This window comes from Phodopus roborovskii, unplaced genomic scaffold (genome assembly GCF_943737965.1).
Source record: "Phodopus roborovskii unplaced genomic scaffold, PHOROB, whole genome shotgun sequence".
NCBI classification, from domain to species: domain Eukaryota; kingdom Metazoa; phylum Chordata; class Mammalia; order Rodentia; family Cricetidae; genus Phodopus; species Phodopus roborovskii.
In genome coordinates, this window is record NW_026126658.1 from 1 (window position 1) to 16688 (window position 16688).

A 16688-nucleotide genomic window follows, 5' to 3' on the forward strand; every position below is an offset into this window, starting at 1 on the left:
GGCAGAAGAGGGACTGGAGCATCTGAAGGACCTAATGCCTCGCTGAAAATTAGAGTTATCCTCCCCCTACCCCTCTGTGTGTCTGTCTGTCTTTCTTTGTGTGTATGTACACACGTGCATGTGTGCTCAAGCAATCTTGTGGTTACTATGTGTTGACTTAATTTTTCTTTCAAGTATGGACCAGATAATAGACCTGCCATGCTCATATCAGAGACCTACATGATCCATATACAGTTACAGTTTGTCTTTCAAACACTTCCTTTCATCATAATGGTGTCAGTGATCTGAGATCACCTCTGACATCATTTGCTCATTTCTGAGGAGCACATGTCCTGTTGTAGTAGGTATAGAGCTTACACTGGAATTGTGTGTAACCCTTTGTTGGCCTCTCTTGGTGCAGAGCAGACTTTGAAAAGGATGATGGAGTTTTGGGCTGCTAGATCTACTGTGGAGCATTATGCTCCCTGCCCGTTGTGTTTTCAACAGCAGTGTTCTTAATGGAACCAAAGAATCTAGTAACACAGAAACTGGCTCCCATAGTCATGGAATGTACTAACAAGATTGAGAAGTTGAAAACTAATCATGGTTCTACCTAGTTATCGGCTTGTTACTTATTTAACTTCTCTTTCTTCCTTTACAGATTTGAATATGGAATTCAACCTTCAGACCATCCTCGGGCCAGCACAATATTCCTTAGCAAATCTCAGACAGATGGTAGGTTATTAATTCATTTGCTTGTAAATGTGGTTAGCCTAAATGTGGACACTGCTGGGATTTGAGTGGTTAGTGTGTGGTAGAGTTCCCTTCAGTGACCATGAAGTACTGTCCATACTGGTGATTTCCTTTTTGTTTATCCTTTGGTAATGAGTACATTTTTAGAATTTCTCATTTGAAACAACTCTTCATTTTGCTTGTTAGCTGGGTTACCTCGCTATATTCCACAACAGAGTTAATTGAGTCAGTAAATTACCTTTTGGTCTTAAGGTTTAGGACATGATCTATATGTAAGTTCTCAAAGATCATGTGTGTTCACTAGTCAGGCAGTAAGTAACACAAAACAGAAATCTAAGCAGTTGAAAGCCAATTAACTGTCTCTGTCTTGTCGCTCAAGAGCTCAATTGAACCTACACATAAACTACTTTTTATTTATTTATTTATTTATTTATTTATCTGTCTATCTAGTTATTTATTTATTGAAGCTGAACTTTGAGATGTTAGAACCCTTGCAGTCTGTCCCAGGTGAGTGTAGGATTTCTCCTTTGGCATGGCATTGTCTCTTCTTAGCCCCTGGTCTACCCTAACTGTTCTGTGGCCAGTGGCTTCAAAGAGAAGGACCATTAAGACTCAGTTTTCATAAATGGTCCTGGGCACTTGTAAAGCATACTGATAAGGGAACAAGGTGTGTCTGTCAGAGGAAGCTCTGCAGATTCTATCCTTTACTCTGCCAGATTGACTGCTCTCATTTAAGTCAAGGAGACTACAAAGAAGACAAACATACCTGTATTCATGTATACAAACTGAAAATGCCTCCGTAGTGCTTGGTGCCAGCTTTGGCAGGGGGACATTGTTGATGTAATATGGATGGTTTTCAAGCAGGCCACTTCAAGTCTTTGGCACATGTTAGACAAAAAAAAAAAAGGGGGGGGGGTGGTTCTCCAAGAGTAAGAAAAGAAGTCAATGAGAACCAAATACTTGTGAAGGAAACTTTGAATATATTAGGTTTAAAAAAAAAAAATCAACCCAGAATTTTCCCTGTGTAAGGGAAGCTGCTGAGAGGTGTAGGATATTACAAGCAAAAGAAAGTGGGGATAGAGGTGAGAATTTAAGAGGACTTGATATCTTAGCACACTCAGACCAGCCAGTCTTAGGAGTCTTTACTTGCTGATTCATTGTTTGTGTCCAGCTATTGTTTTGTTTTGCAGTAAAAATGAAGTCTATTGTAAGCATTATTCTACTCCTGGACTATGTTTACTACTACTAATTTTAGATGAGGAAAAATTTGTAAAAATATGTATTTGTATACTTAAGTTACCACATTGGAAATTTACCTTGTACTAATCTCTAGTGACTAATAATAGATGCACTAGAAAATTATGAAAAAAATCTGTTTAAATAAACTCTAGTAATACGTTTTTTTTTCCTCAAAAAAAAAAAAAAAAAGAAAGAAAGAAAGAAAAGAAAATGAGAATTAAAACTGATTTTCCCCGAACAGTGAGGTGAAAAAAGTCTGAAGCTCCAGATAGTGTTCTTCCTGTTGGATCCAGCTGTCTTCCAAACAATCCCCTGGGATCCTCAGAGCCTCTGGGTGGGGGACACACCTTGATTGTGCTGGCAAGGGAAATGACTTAACAGAGGAAGATTATTCCAGAAATAGGTTCAGGTCAGTCTCCTTTCTTCTAGAGTTCATCTTCCTCCTTTTCTAGAACTTCAGATCTTTGTATATTGCTTCATTTTCTCCTGACTATGAGGATTTTCCCACTTCACATATAGACATAATTAAGTTTCATATTACAAACAAAAGGGAAGTTCCCTCTTCCAGGACATGTTCTTCTCTGCTCCTGGGATTGAGGGGAACATTTCCTCCTTTGGCCCTTACCAGCACAGCTTCTTCCTTTTCTCAGACAGAGCCATTTGCTGAAGAACAATCTTATGTAATGAATAGTCAGTTTATAGTTGATTTTACAAAGTACAATTTATACACATGACAATCTCAGCATCTTTAATGACTTACTTTTTGGGTGAAGTGATTGTAAGAGAATTGGTTATTTACTTATGAACTGATTTCAACAACTTGGTGCAGAAAACTTAAGGCTACCATTGCTCTTCCATTCATAAATGTGCACTTAGGACACACTTGCCCCACAAGCTGCCAGGCTATGTTAGCCTGTTGCCCTCCTTAGTTCCATGTTATTTTTCTCCTGTACTTTTTTCTTGGAGCCTATCTCTTAGATTTCTCCCTAGACTGGGAGCGTTGTTGGGTGTTGAGTCAAGGTTCTTCTCATACCTCTAGAGCAGTGTTTCTCAACCTTTAAGACCCCTTTGTGGGTGACATATCAGATATTTACATTATAATTTATGATAGTAGCAAAGTTATAGTTATGAAAGCTAGATATGAAATAATTTATGTTTGGGGGTCACTACAACATGAGGATCTGTAATAAAGGGTGGAAATATATGGAAGATTAAGAACCACTATGCACAGGGCCAGCAGATTATGCAGCCTGTATTCAAAATGGCTGCCTCTCTTGAGCCCTCACTCATGTCACTAATCCATAACCATTTTAGCTCTCTGAACACCTGAGCTGATGAACTTTACCTCTTGCAGCCCTGAGTTATTATGACAAGTATAATTTTCCAATTTGTTCCTTGGCAATTTTATATCTACACACATACACCTAAGTTGTATTCCCCACCCCACCCCCACCTTTTTGGATTTTTTTGTAATGTTGGGTTCAGGTAATCTCCCTCCTTGCCTACTAAGTAGCTGGAATTATATAGGCAAAGGACAAAAGCCTTTGGGGTTTTGGGTTTTGGTGTTTTCTTTCATCTTTAATTAAAACTCCTAAAAGTTTTGTTGTCATCCAATAGTATGCATCCTTTTTGGTAGCAGCATATTTACCTCTATGCTGTCTATGTACTGGTCACCTTAGGAGCTGTAGGTTACTAGACATCATCTTAGTTACCTTTTTTTAGGTTTTCTGTTTGTTTTTTGGTCCTAAGATCCTCTCTTCTGGCTATCTTTAATTGTGCAATACAATAGTACTAACCATAATTACTCACTCACTCATTTGTGTTACAGAACACCAGACTTGATTTCCTAGCCAGCTCTTTGTATAATAATTGGCCTTTCTCAGCCCCATCTCCCATATTGCCAGGGCTGTAGCTACTGTTATAGGCCCTACTTCTATGATCAGCCCTTTGAGATCATATGTCAAGAGGTCACCAGTGTTTATCTTTCTGTGATGACTTTACATCCCATTGGATCTCAAATCATTCAGAGTGAACTTTTTGGGTTGGGTGTTTTGAGATAAGGTCTCCTTTTGTATGCCATACAGACCAGTGGAACTCAACTGTCAGGAGGACCTGAGATAGCAAGTATGTGCCACCTAGTCAAAAGCTGTACTTTATAGATAAAAGACTATTTATCCTCTATGTTACCTGTTGCTTAAGAGAGAGAATGTCTGCCTCAGTTTGCTCTTTCTAAGTCTGCTTCTACAGGGTGTAGGAAGCTTACAAAGAATGGGGAAGAAAAGCATGAAAGCCAGAATCCTACTTCTCCTTTAGTAGCCATGTCACTTGAGGTGACTTAATGTAGCAATTTCACTTTCTCCCTCATCCTCTACCTTTATTTAAAGGTATAGGTGGTTCCCCACCTGTGAGCTGCAAGCGATTGGGGGAATATACCAACTCTTTTTTTACAGGTGTTGCAATCATATATCCTGTTTATCAAATATTTACATTACAGTTTATAACATAGCAAAATTAGAGTTGTGAAGTAGCAACAAAACTAATTATATGGTTGGGGGGGTCATTACAACATGAGCAACATGAGTCAAGGGTCAAAGCATTAGGAAGGTTGAGACCATTGGGTTAAAGGCAGAAGGACATAGGAAATATTTGCCCACATAGTAAATTTACAGTTCTCTCTTCCCACTCTGAATTCATTGTGACAGAGCTGCCTTCAGGCCAGCTCTTTCTCTGCAGTTATCCCTTGAGCTGTAGGAAAGGTGTGGGTATGGGGTGGAGAGGTGGAGAGGAGGTGGCTTTTTTTTCCCCCTCCCCTGGCCAGGTCTGTGAGAGGATACTTTCTTTAGGTGCTGTGATCTGCTTTTCTCTTGATATTGCTTTGATTTGAACACTTGGGCCTTTCAGTCTGGGCAAAGTGTTTGCATAGATCCAAAGATGCAATGTTAGAACCACAGTGAGTTTTTCTTAACTAATGCTTCCCCAGGTCCAGTGGTAAGGAACTTCCATGGAAGCACAGATACTGAACAGAGAGGGGTGATGGTGATTTGCCCAACAGATTAGTGTTCCCCACCCTTGCCATTCAGCCTATTCTACTGCTGGTAGATGGCCCTTTGGTCTGTTGGTCAGAAGTAATATCTAGTTATTTTTCTTCTCTGAACACCTTTAGCTCCTCCTCTATTAATATTAACCTAACCTTTCAGTGTGTTTCATAGCTTTGTAGCCTACCTTGCATTAAATATGCATTTGATCACCTATCCTTTGACATCCAGGGAGCTACTGAAATAATTGGTATGGGACAGTGTTAAGAACAGCTAGAAGCCAGGCATAGTGGCCACGTCTTTTTAATTCCAGCACTCAGGAGACAGAAGCAGGTGGATCTCTGTGAGTTCATGGCTAGCCTGGTCTATATAGTGAGTTCCAGGATAGCCAGAGGTACATAATGAGACTCTTGAGGAAAAAAAGAGCAGATAGAAATCTTGGGAGGATTTCCTGAAGTTACCAGTAACTGGAAGCTTTCTAGCTATTTTGTGCTTTGGTTTTTTTTTTTTTGTTGTTGTTGTTGTTGTTGTTTTGTTTTTTTTTTCCTTTGTATGTGTGTGTGTACATGTGGCAGATATCCTTGGGGGCCAGAGGTATTGAATCCTCCTGTAGCTGGGGTTGTAGCCAGTTTGTATTCTGTGCCCCATGTATGTCATGAAAACTTGACTCCTGTCCTCTGGAAGTGATTTAACTACCCAACATAGCACCACAGTCTAAATAAACTGAAGCCCAGTGGCTCATTAACATTGAGTTTCTTCCTTAGCTAGGGTTCTGCCATCCTCTCAACTCTCTTGGTTTTAGAAGTCATGCTGTCCATAAAACACCAGAACATGGGATCAAAGAGGAGAGGGGCTGGGCTGCAGCTGAGAGTTGGGGGGGGGGGGGGTTAGTGGCTTGGCTCAACTGTTCCTCCCATCTTTCTAGCTTTGGTTTTTCTTACTACATATTGGTTGGTCTTGGACCTTCCATTTTAGAGTTACTTCTGAACATCTTGGAGACAAACAATAGATCAGGTCTGTAAGATGGCTGCAGTGCTCTGCTATAATGTACCCAGCCAATAATGATTCTCCCTTGATGCATCAAAATACTGCAATACCTCCCTACTGTGCACAATGCTGTTCTAGTGACTATCTAGCTCAGATGTTTCCTGAGTGTATGTGAAATCATAATTATCCCAGTGCAGTGCAAGTAAACATGTGAGCTTCCGGCCAGCAGAGAGACTGGACTGGTGACCCTTGCCTGTTATCCCTGCACTCAAGGGACTGAGGCAGGAGGACTGTGATTCAGGGTCAGCCTGGGCTGCCATAATGAGACCCTGTTTGAAAAAATAAAACAGTGGAGAAAGTTTCCTAAAAATGAAATCAAGTATGGAATACATAATACATATGACAAAGTACATTTATATTTTTAAAAAATAAAAGGCTGGTAGCAGTAAAAAAAAAAATGGACATGTTCCTTTGTTATGTTTGTATGTAAGTGCATGTATAAAACATCCATTTTCAAAAATATATTTATTTGTAATAAACACGGGAAGAAACTTAAAACTACACACCAAAATATTTTGTTGGGATTGCTATAGTATGTTTTTCTTTCCCAAACTTTATTTTTAATTATCCATTTTTAACTTCTTCCACATCGTATTTTCCAAATTTTCTACATAAATGTGTCTTTTATATGGCTAGTGTCTTCTGATTATAGTTAGTTGACATTTCTGTGCTTCTGAAGAAATCCTCTGGCTCAGGAATTCCCTATGGAAACAAGCTGATAGGTAGCTTTCTGCTGTGTCCTGCTGACCTCATACTCTGTCCTGCAGTTGTTACCTCTTACCGGTGAAACTGTCCTTGCTACCCCTTGTCTCCTGACTGTATACTCCTGTGAAATTGCCCTTCTTGCCCCTTGTCTCCGCCTACACACCTGTGAAATTGTCTTGTTCGCTTCTGTCCCCTCCTGCTCACTTGTATTTGCTCTTTCATATAGAATGTCCCAATCCTCGTGGTCAAGGTTTAGAAATACATGAAGATCTGCTTACTGTCCAGGCTCCCTTCCTGCAGCCTTGGAATGACCTCACCAGGATGCCTTGCCCAGGACTGGGAAGTGTGGGCTAGCATCCTCCTTCAGTACATTTTGTATCCTGGTCATTGTGTTCTTGACCCTTGGTCAGCTTCCTAGCTCAATAGGAGGAAGTTTCATGTGCATTCAAACTAGGGCTTGCTGGGGTATTTTGTGTGGGTCCTTTTGGTTCCGGTTGCTTGTTTTTTGTTTGTTTTCCTTGTGTGTGTGTGTGTGTGTGTGTGTGTGGTTGTGTGTGTGTGTGTGTGTGTGTGTACCTACCTCTCTCTATCTCTCTCTGCCTCCCTCCTCAGATGCAAAGATTAAGCATGTAGTACCATTCCCAGCAATAATAGTTGTATTTTGCCTTAAGTAAAAGATTGACTCTTCTACTTTGTGTGGTGCTAATCTCAAATTTATTCTATGAAAAAGTGCCCAGAACTTTTTAATAGGTTATTTAAAGCCTGAACTATGCTATCCTCAGAGAAACAAAACTTTTAATTTTGAGCTAGATTTGTTGTTGCTTCTGTTTTGTTTTGTTTTGTTTTGTTTTTGTTTTTGAGACAGGGTCTTTCTCTGTAGCCCCAGCTGTCCTAAAACCGCTGTAGACCAGGCTGACTTCGAACTCACAAGAATAGAGTGCTGGGATTAAGTATGCCTCAACACTGTTGGCTTGTTTTGGGTTGGTTGGTTGGTTGGTTGGTTGGTTGGTTGGTTGGTTGGTTGGTTGGTTGGTTGGTTAGTTAGTTTTGTTTGTTTGAAACAGGTTCTCAGTATTTAACACTGGCTAGCCTAGAACTCACTATGTAGACTAGGCTAGCTTCCAACTCAGATATCACCTGCTTTGTCATATTTTCATAATCTGCATTAGTTATATTATCTCCACAGTCAGAAGGTCTGCTTCTCTAACAAAGCAAAACAACAAACACTGCAATTCAGTGCTGAGTCCAAAGTGGCCTGGCCTCATTCTGCTCCAGGTGGAGCTCCGTTTTACCTGGGTTCCATAGTAACCAGTGCTGATACTGCTCCTGTAAACCATCCCCATTTCAGGCTAGTGCCCTCACTCCCCCACTATCCTCCTCATATCCCTCGTAGGCTGCTTTTATATTTCTAAGGAAGATTGCTGAGTGGGGTGGGGAGGGGTGATGTCTGAGACCTCTCTAGTCCCAGTATCCTGTAGTGGTTAGCACTTGTCATTAAAAACTCTTTCAAAGTAAATGTCTACCTATGAAGAAGTTAGCTGAAGTTGTATTATTACAAGAGGGGTAGGGCAGGTACAAGAAGAGCACACATACCCTTTGGTGTGCACAGGGAGGTCAAGAGGACAGCTTACAAGAATTTGTTCTCTCCTTCCACCATGCCAGTAACAGGGTTAAACCTCAGGTCATCAAGCTTGGGTGGGGGCTAAGCACCTTTTTCCTACTGAGCCATCTTGCCAGGCCCCTGAAACCTTGTTTAGAGTTTTTAGCTCAATGCAAAGAATAACTGGTCCATATTGGGCTTTTCCATAAAGTCATTCTGCGATATTGTCTCTAGAAATGTCCCTTCATCAAGATCTGGAGGGTAACCAAGAGCAATGGCAATAGTCTATAATGTTTAGGGGACTGTGGGACCCCACTGGCAAACAACTCAAGCGGGGTTTTAGTTGCTATTGTGAGGGCCTGGTTGTCTATGTTGTTGATATCATCTTCCCCACTACCCGCTGTTATTGATGACTCCCATTTACACTCTTTTATATGTGTATTCTAAAGTAGTATTAGGTTTCCATGTAATTTCTTCAGAGACCTTTTTGTTAGTTACCCCTCTTTAGGCACCTTCCCCCCTCCCCCGTGCCTTTTACCCTACTTTCCACTCCCTACCTCATTTAATCCTTCTTGCCCTATCATTTTCTGTTTTCTCTCATACCACCTGTGTTCTGTTTCCCCTCTCTTAAAGTGTCCACCCCCATGACCCTTTGTTGACTCCTGGCCTCCATGGGGCACTCTAATTTAAACACACACACATGTTCAAAAATTTAACTAGAATTCACATGTTAGAGTATTCAGCATTCATCTTTTTGGGTCTAGGTTACTCTTCCAGAATGATTCCAGATGTATCTATTTACCTTAAATTTTTAATTTTCTTCTTAATAGAAAAACATTATGAATGACAGTGCACTTAAAATTTTTATTGGGTGATGACATGTAGAGTGTTTCCATTTCCTGGCTGTTGTGAATAAAGCTTCAGAGAACATGTATGATCAGACATCTTATAGTCTATAGAGTCCTTTGTGTGTGTGTGTGTGTGTGTGTGTGTGTGTGTGTGTGTGTGTGTGTGTGTGTAATTGCAAGTAAATTTTAATTGCATTTCCGTAGTGGTTAAAGGTATTGAACATTGAAAAAATATTCTCGACATTTTGTATTTCATCTTTTGAGAATTCTAATTAGTTCTAAACACCGCTGTTTATTGAGTTCCTTTCTTGACATTTAGGTATTTTGAGTTCTTTGCATATTCTAGAAATTAATTCACTGTCAGATGTGTAGCTGGTATTTTTTCCCCATTCCATAGGCTGGATTTCCTCTTGCATTATAGTGTACTTCGTAGTACAGGAGTTTTTTTAGCTTCATGAGATCCCATTTATCAGTTGTTGGTCCTGAAGCTGTATTACCAGAGTACTGTTAGAGTATTTTTTTCTAGTCCTGTAAGTTGGAACATATCCTTTATTTTTCTCCTTTCACAGATTCAGGGTATCAGATCTTATGTTCAAGTCCATATTGTTTTGGAAGTTGAATTATATGCAGTGTGTGAGATAAAATCTAATTTCATTCTGCAGATACCTAAACGATTCAAACAGCACCATTTTTGAGGATGCTGCTTTTCTCCAGTGTCTAGTTTTTGGACAAAATCAGGTGGCTGTATAGGTATGGGCTTCTGTTGGGGTCCAGTTCTAGTCTATTGATTGATGTGTCTTTTTTTATTCCAGTACTATGCTGGTTTTTATTACTATAGTTCTGTAATGTAACTTAAAATCTGGGATGGTGATGCTTCTAGCAGTGTTTTCATAGTTCAGGGTCCTTTGCTGGGATATTTTGGGTCTTTTGTGTTTCCATATTAATTTTAAGGTTCTTTTTTCAATTTCTGTGAAGAATTGCATTGAGTTTGTTTTGTTTGAGGCAAGGTTTCACAATATAGCTCTGGCTGGCCTCCTAACTCATGAGATAAATAACACCTGCCACTAACTCTGGGGTGGGTTGATTAAAGGCATGTGCCACCATGCCTGACCCTTCGTTGAAATTTTGGTGGGGATTGTATTGGATGGTTTCTCTCTCTCGATCCATGAACTGGCAGGTCTTTCTGTCTTCTGTTCTCTTCAGTTTCTTTCTTTACAGTTTTTTCATTCACAGGTGTTTAAGAACAAAGTCTCTTTACTTACTAGGCCAAGGTTCTGGCTCAGCTACATGTAAGGCACCAAGATAGATTTCTAGGAAAATGTGAGTGTTTCCTTGTGAAGCTCGAGCTGTAAGTGAAGAGTGGAAAACTTCAAGGCTTTCCAACTTACTAGTTGGAGGGCTTTGGAGTACAGACTACAGGGAAATGGCTTGCTTAGAGGACAAGCTGAATTTACACTACTTTAAGTTAGTGCATTCTCCTTGCATAATGCTGCCCTTCCTTATCCTCTACAAGGACTGAGTTGATGGATCTAATGTGTGCCCAGAGGAACTATTCGTTAGAAAAGACAACACAAGATTTGGAGACAGTTTATCACCAGTTTCTCTGTGTCTTCTAACAGCCTTATGGTTTCTGGGGCTGAAAAAACATGCCTGTTCTAACAACAACTGAGGTTAAAGCTATACAGTGCAGGCCAGAATTGCTGACGACCAGTCTGGACACAACAGCATTTGCTATGGGGAGGTTCATCTGACTCCCTGAGCATGGAAGCTACTTGGAACATTCTAAACAAGCTCAATCCTGTTCCCAGTACCTCCAGCAGGCATCTTCCACAGCAGAACATTTTTTGTTCCCCATCAGTTGGATTCCTGTTAGGGATGTCATGTGGTTACTAATAATTCATCATATAATGTGGATCCATAAAGATCCATTAGGGTTAAGTAAATAATTCTCTTAGTTACCTGTAAACTATTGGATGCATTTAATTTTCATGAGATTTACTAATCACTTCATTCAGATAATGAAATCTCTGACTTCCAATAACTTCAGCTACAGTTATTATGGGTATTGTTTAAGTACCCTCTGTATTGACCTCTGTCAGTCAAGTTTAGATCTGCATTTTTGTAGCTTCTTTGCACTTAAATTTGGTAAATGTGTAACTGGGGACCTTGGTTGATAGAACAATAGGACCATTCTTCAGCATCCTGCAGAGTTAGTATGCAAGCATGTAACATTTTTTTGTTCCATCTTTTGTCTTCACTGTGAGAGAAAAAACAAAGAAGTCTCTTCAATTAACCATGTAAGTGAAACTGCTTCCCCCTGTTTTTTTTTTTTTTCCCTAACGATTATACAGTATAGACTTTGGTAGGTGAAAATGCCCTATGTGTTGTTTGGTGCTTAGAAGCCTGTGACGGGTTGATGGAAAGCTGATTTGCCAGGCATTACTTGGGATTCACTCCCACCACCACATGTCTCCAGATTCTTTAAAGGCTGCTGTGGAAGGGAGTATTCCTGTGGACAAGACCACAGTGCTACCGCACATTACACAGGCTCAAACAAAGCAAAAGGTTTTTAATTTTGAACTTTTCATCTCTGCTCACACCAAATTCCTGTTTTGTAGCTTTTTTTTTATTTGTATAGTGTAGTTCCCTTCAAATAAATACATAATTGTTTTTCAAGAGCATAATTGTTTTTCTGCTTCCTCTCTGTCTTCTACACAATTGTTGTTTGTGAAACAGGGCTGCACATTTTTGTCTGTGTGCTCAAAAACAGTTTCTATGTGTGGAGAGACTAAACTTGGCCCTTTAATTTTAAAAGTATTTTCAAAATTTCCCTCTAGTGAGTACCTTGGCCATTCTGAGCAGTGTATCTCTCAGTGGGAAGTGCACAGGATGATAACAGGTACACCTACCATCTCCAGTCTTTCTCCACTACTCCCTGGCAATCTGTAACAGACCAGATATAACCACACCTCTTGTTTAAACATGTGTCTTGTTCTTTAAGAAAGAAAACTGCTACTACAAGGTAAGGAGTGATAGAGTTCTGTGAATTGCCAGAGTAAGCATGCTCTACACTCTCACTGAAAAGTGCAGTGATGAATCTGACCCAGCAGAAACTGGCTCAGGATTGTTATTCGGGATTTCTGAACTTGTAGATTCTGACATGCGTAAGGATAAAGCTGTGTGTAAGAATCTTAAGGCCATGAGAAGACACACGCTGGACCCATAGTGAAGTGGTGACTCTTCTGCAGCCGTGCTGTCTAATGTGTGCACTCCACAGAGGGCCTCTACTTCCTGTCAGGGTTATTTTTCACTTAGTTGGTTTTTCAGAATATGCTTGTGTTATGTGAGGGCATGTGAGCTGTCTCATCAGCCCTCTGTCTTCTAAAGCACTTCCCTGGCCCTCTAGATTCGTTTTCTTGTTGTTTATATTTTTTATTTTTCTTTTAACTGACACAATAGTTTCTTTACCGTTGAAGTCTATAAGATAGTTACTAGACAGCCAGTTTTACACATCAGCAGTGGTATTGATAGTATGAATTACATCACAGATAACAACATGAAGCTGGCATAAAATAAAGCTGAGGTAGAAAGAGAAGCACTTTTTCTTTTTATTCATTAAGGCTGGATTAAATTTTGTTAAAGAAATGTGTTTTCAGGAGAACTGCAAGGCCTTTGCATTGAAGAGTGAATTTCACCATTTTTGTATCTCTTGTAGGGAAAACTAAGACTAATTCCCCCATACTCTTAACACACTGTAATTTCACTCTTGGGACTTTAAATGAGTCTCCTTGTCAACAAACCTCAACATACCCAAAGCAAAGGAAACCTAGAAAAGAGAATAAAATGAGAAAAAGAGAACCTAAACAGTAGGATATACTTAAGTCCTACCAGGTACCACTTCCTTGGCTCTATAGGTTTGTAGCATAGAGTTGTAAAACATTTCTGGGATCACAGTGTATGGCATGAGACGCAGTGATGAAAATGGCTGAGATAGTGCCTGTGAGGAAGGGTATATTCCTGAATAAAAAAGGGTGAGTGATTGAAGCTATGCCCTCTTTTCTAGTTATTTACTTGTGGGTATACATGACTGCTTTCCCCACGTTAGCACTTAGGTGCTAAAGAGCTCATAAGGGAAAAGCTGAAATTTCAACCAGACCCCTAAGCAGCCAATTTTAGGGCATGTCAGGAAAGAAGTTTGATTAACCAGGCTACTCTTAATAATGGCTAATGGGACAGGTGTGTTCTCATAGCTCCAATCTCCATATTTGTTTTCATATGCTCTCCACTGTGAACTTACTTGTATCCTGTGCACTCTTGGCATTTGTCTCCTGCTGAATCAATAGCCATGGGCCAGTATGTGCATATGGATTTTAGGGTGTGTGCCCCAACTCATGCTTTCCTGTGTGATTTGCCATGCTGTTGTACAGTAAAGTCAAACAGATGTTGAACTCTCATATATATTCTTGTTCCTGAATAAGGATGGCTGTGTGCTGAGTTTCTTTGTAGCAGACAACCCTGAAACGTGTGATCTTCTACCCTGTTCATAGACTTGCCTACAAATGAGCACATGAGTTCTGCTTCCTTAGGGAAAAAGCTGAGTGCTGTTTAGCCATATAGAGTCTAGCTGCATAAAAATGAGACTATCTGCAAACTGGATTAGGTCTGTACACCATTTGTAGTTGTCTTAGGGTTTCTGTTCGTGCTTCGTGACACCACGACCACAGGAACTCAAGGAAAACACTTAATTGGTACTGGCTTAACACAGGCTTAACGTTCAGAGATTTAGTCCATTATTTTCATGGTGAGAAACATGCAGGCAGACATGTACTTGAGAGGTAGCTCAGAGTTCTACATCTGGGTCCACAGACAGGAGGAAAAGACAGTGAGCCACTAGCCTGGTTTGAGCATCTGAAACCTCAAAGCCTGCCTAGAGTGACAAGCTTCCTCCAACAAGACCACACCTTCTAATAGTACCTCTCATTATGGAGGACATTGTCTTTCAAACCACCACATTGACTTCACAGCTTGTAACCTAAAAGTTAAGAAAAGTAGAAGGGGAGCTGGAGAAATGCCTCAGACCTTGAGAATACTTGCTGTTCTTTCAGAAGACCCAGGTTCAATTCCTGGCACCCATGTAGGAGGCTTACAACCCCTGTAGCTCTAGGGGATTTGACACCCCTTTTTCTAGCCTCTTTGGGGACATACATATACATACACACAGGTACACGAAAAATAATAAGTGATCTTAAAAAGAAAGAAGAGCAGTAGGAAGAGGGTGGGAAACACACTAACTGTTGGAATCTCTACCAAGTGTGGACTTAACAACTGACTTGGACAGTCTCCATCCCAGCTCAGCACTCAGTTACACACTTCTACTGATGAAAAACAGAGGCATAAAGAAACAAGTAGGCTAGAAACAAGTAAGCAGAGCCAAGGTTGGAACTTGTCTGTGAGTGACATTTATGCTTTTACAGGCCATTATAGGACTCAGTTTGAAATATGGATCCTAAGTAGAAATTTCAATTTGATCTTGAATTTTAGAACAACTGGTATCTTTTGTCCCTTTTTATATAACGTTATTGTTGTTTGGTTTCTCCTTTTGAGTTTCTGAAGAACCTGTGTGGTGTAATTTGCTCAGGTAATCTACAAGGAGGATGCTGCTACTCCAGAAACATGAAAGTGGTGCTATAGATGAGCCAGTGAAGACAAATGGACACGGGTCCCCTCTGCTCCTAGCTAACTAATAGCAACTGTTGATGCATTGGTCCCTGTTCTCATTGCTGTGATCAAATACTTGACACATACAGCCTAAGGGGAAAAGGATGATCTTGTTTGACAGTGTGAGCATGTAGTCCATCAGGTGGGAAAGGCATGGCAGCAGGAGCTTGAGGGAGCTGATTACATTGTATGTGCTGTTAGGAAGCAGAAAGATGTGACTTGGTGCTCAGCTAACTTTTTTATTTCTGTAGCCTGGCCTTTAGCCCATGCACTAATGCCACCCACAGTGAAAATACACCTTCACACCCCAATCTTGAAAACCTCACAGACATGCGCAGAAGTTTGTTTCCTAGGAGATCTTAGGTCCTATCAAGTTGACAGTCTGTTATCCACTATAGCAGAGAATGTGACCTTCTCCAGATGGAGCCATAGGCTGGAGAAGGACCAAGGAGGAATTAAAAGATTAAGAGATTTACTGCATGGGAATAGAATAGTCTGAGGGCCCCAACAGCAAGGAAACCAACCACATGACTTACAAAGATTAATATCCTAATCAGTACCTTTGTTCTAGATGTAATTAGAATGATAAATTAGGGAAAATTTTATAGCCTTGTGTAAAGATCTTTATTTAAAATGTCTTTTTTTTATAAATTTGCTGAAGTTTTGGTTTTGCTTTTCTTTGAAGTCAACTATTTCAGTACTTTTTAAAAACTAGAATGTGAAAATCTCTGATAAAAATTACAATGTTGTAGATAATTGCAGTTGGGAATCTTCCCAAAATACAATAAAACTCATACCATTTGTGTTCGCCTCATTTTTCTGATATCCTTCTGCCTCCTAGCAACAGCATATGTAATGGGAATTAATCTAAGACATTTAATGAAGTTTGGAGGAGGTGGAAAGATGACGTTCCAAGATGGGTCAGGAGTGGGATGGACGTCCTTTCTCCTTTTCCATGTCCTTTTTAGTGCATATGTTTGGTTTGGCTTGTTTTTTTGAGATAGGGTTTCTCTGTGTAGTTTTGGAGCCTGTCCTAGAACTTACTCTATAGACCAGGCTGGCCTCCAATTCACAGCTATTCTCCTGCCTCTGCCTCCTGAGTGTTGTGGTTTAATATGTGTGCTACAAATGTATTTTAAAAGCAGGAGGCTAAACAGGAGTTATAGTGCAAAATCTTCAGAGGATGTGCTTCAACATTAAGATAGATGATTGTTCTGAAAACTTATAATAATGTTAAGTTGAAATCATGTGTCAATTAAGCAAGAGCCAAAAGAAGCTTGAAGCCTTAGTTCTAGAAGTCTTGAAAAGTGTTTTGAAGTACTAGTCTTTGTCTTCTCAAATGAATCATGATGGTTGTCCTGTTTGACTCTGGGAAGCAGTAAGAGGAAGTTGATCTGCAAACTGATTACAGCACATGTAGATAGGCTAGTATGGCTCACAGAATATTAGGTAAATGTACATCTTTCCAGGTTCTATATTAGTAAATGATGATGGTTTTTCTACTATTTGAATATAATTTAGGGTATTTTGTTATGTAATTAACACCCAATTTTGAGTGTTTCTGAAGAGTTCAGCATTATAAGGACTACACTTAAATAAACATCTTGGGGGGGGTGGTTTTTCAAGACAGGGTTTCTCTGTGGCTTAGGCTGACCAGGCTGGTCTCAAACCTGCCTCTGCCTCCCAAATGCTTGGATTAAAAACGTGCGCCACCAACACCCAGCAATGAACATCCATATTGTCTTACCCTCCAACATTTAAAAC

General features: G+C 40.1%; 1 protein-coding gene across 1 annotated transcript in view; it reads left to right on the plus strand.

Moving 5' to 3' along the window:
• Window positions 1-640: 640 nt before the first annotated feature.
• The window catches only part of LOC127214104 (cyclin-Y-like), a gene marked incomplete at its 5' end in the record, with an annotated part of 67121 nt that continues 51073 nt past the window's right edge, over window positions 641-16688 (plus strand). Inside the window, 2 exons of the mRNA XM_051174436.1 lie at window positions 641-714; window positions 12208-12228. Coding sequence (XP_051030393.1) covers window positions 641-714; window positions 12208-12228 — 95 coding nt within the window. The remainder of the gene's footprint in view (window positions 715-12207; window positions 12229-16688) is intronic.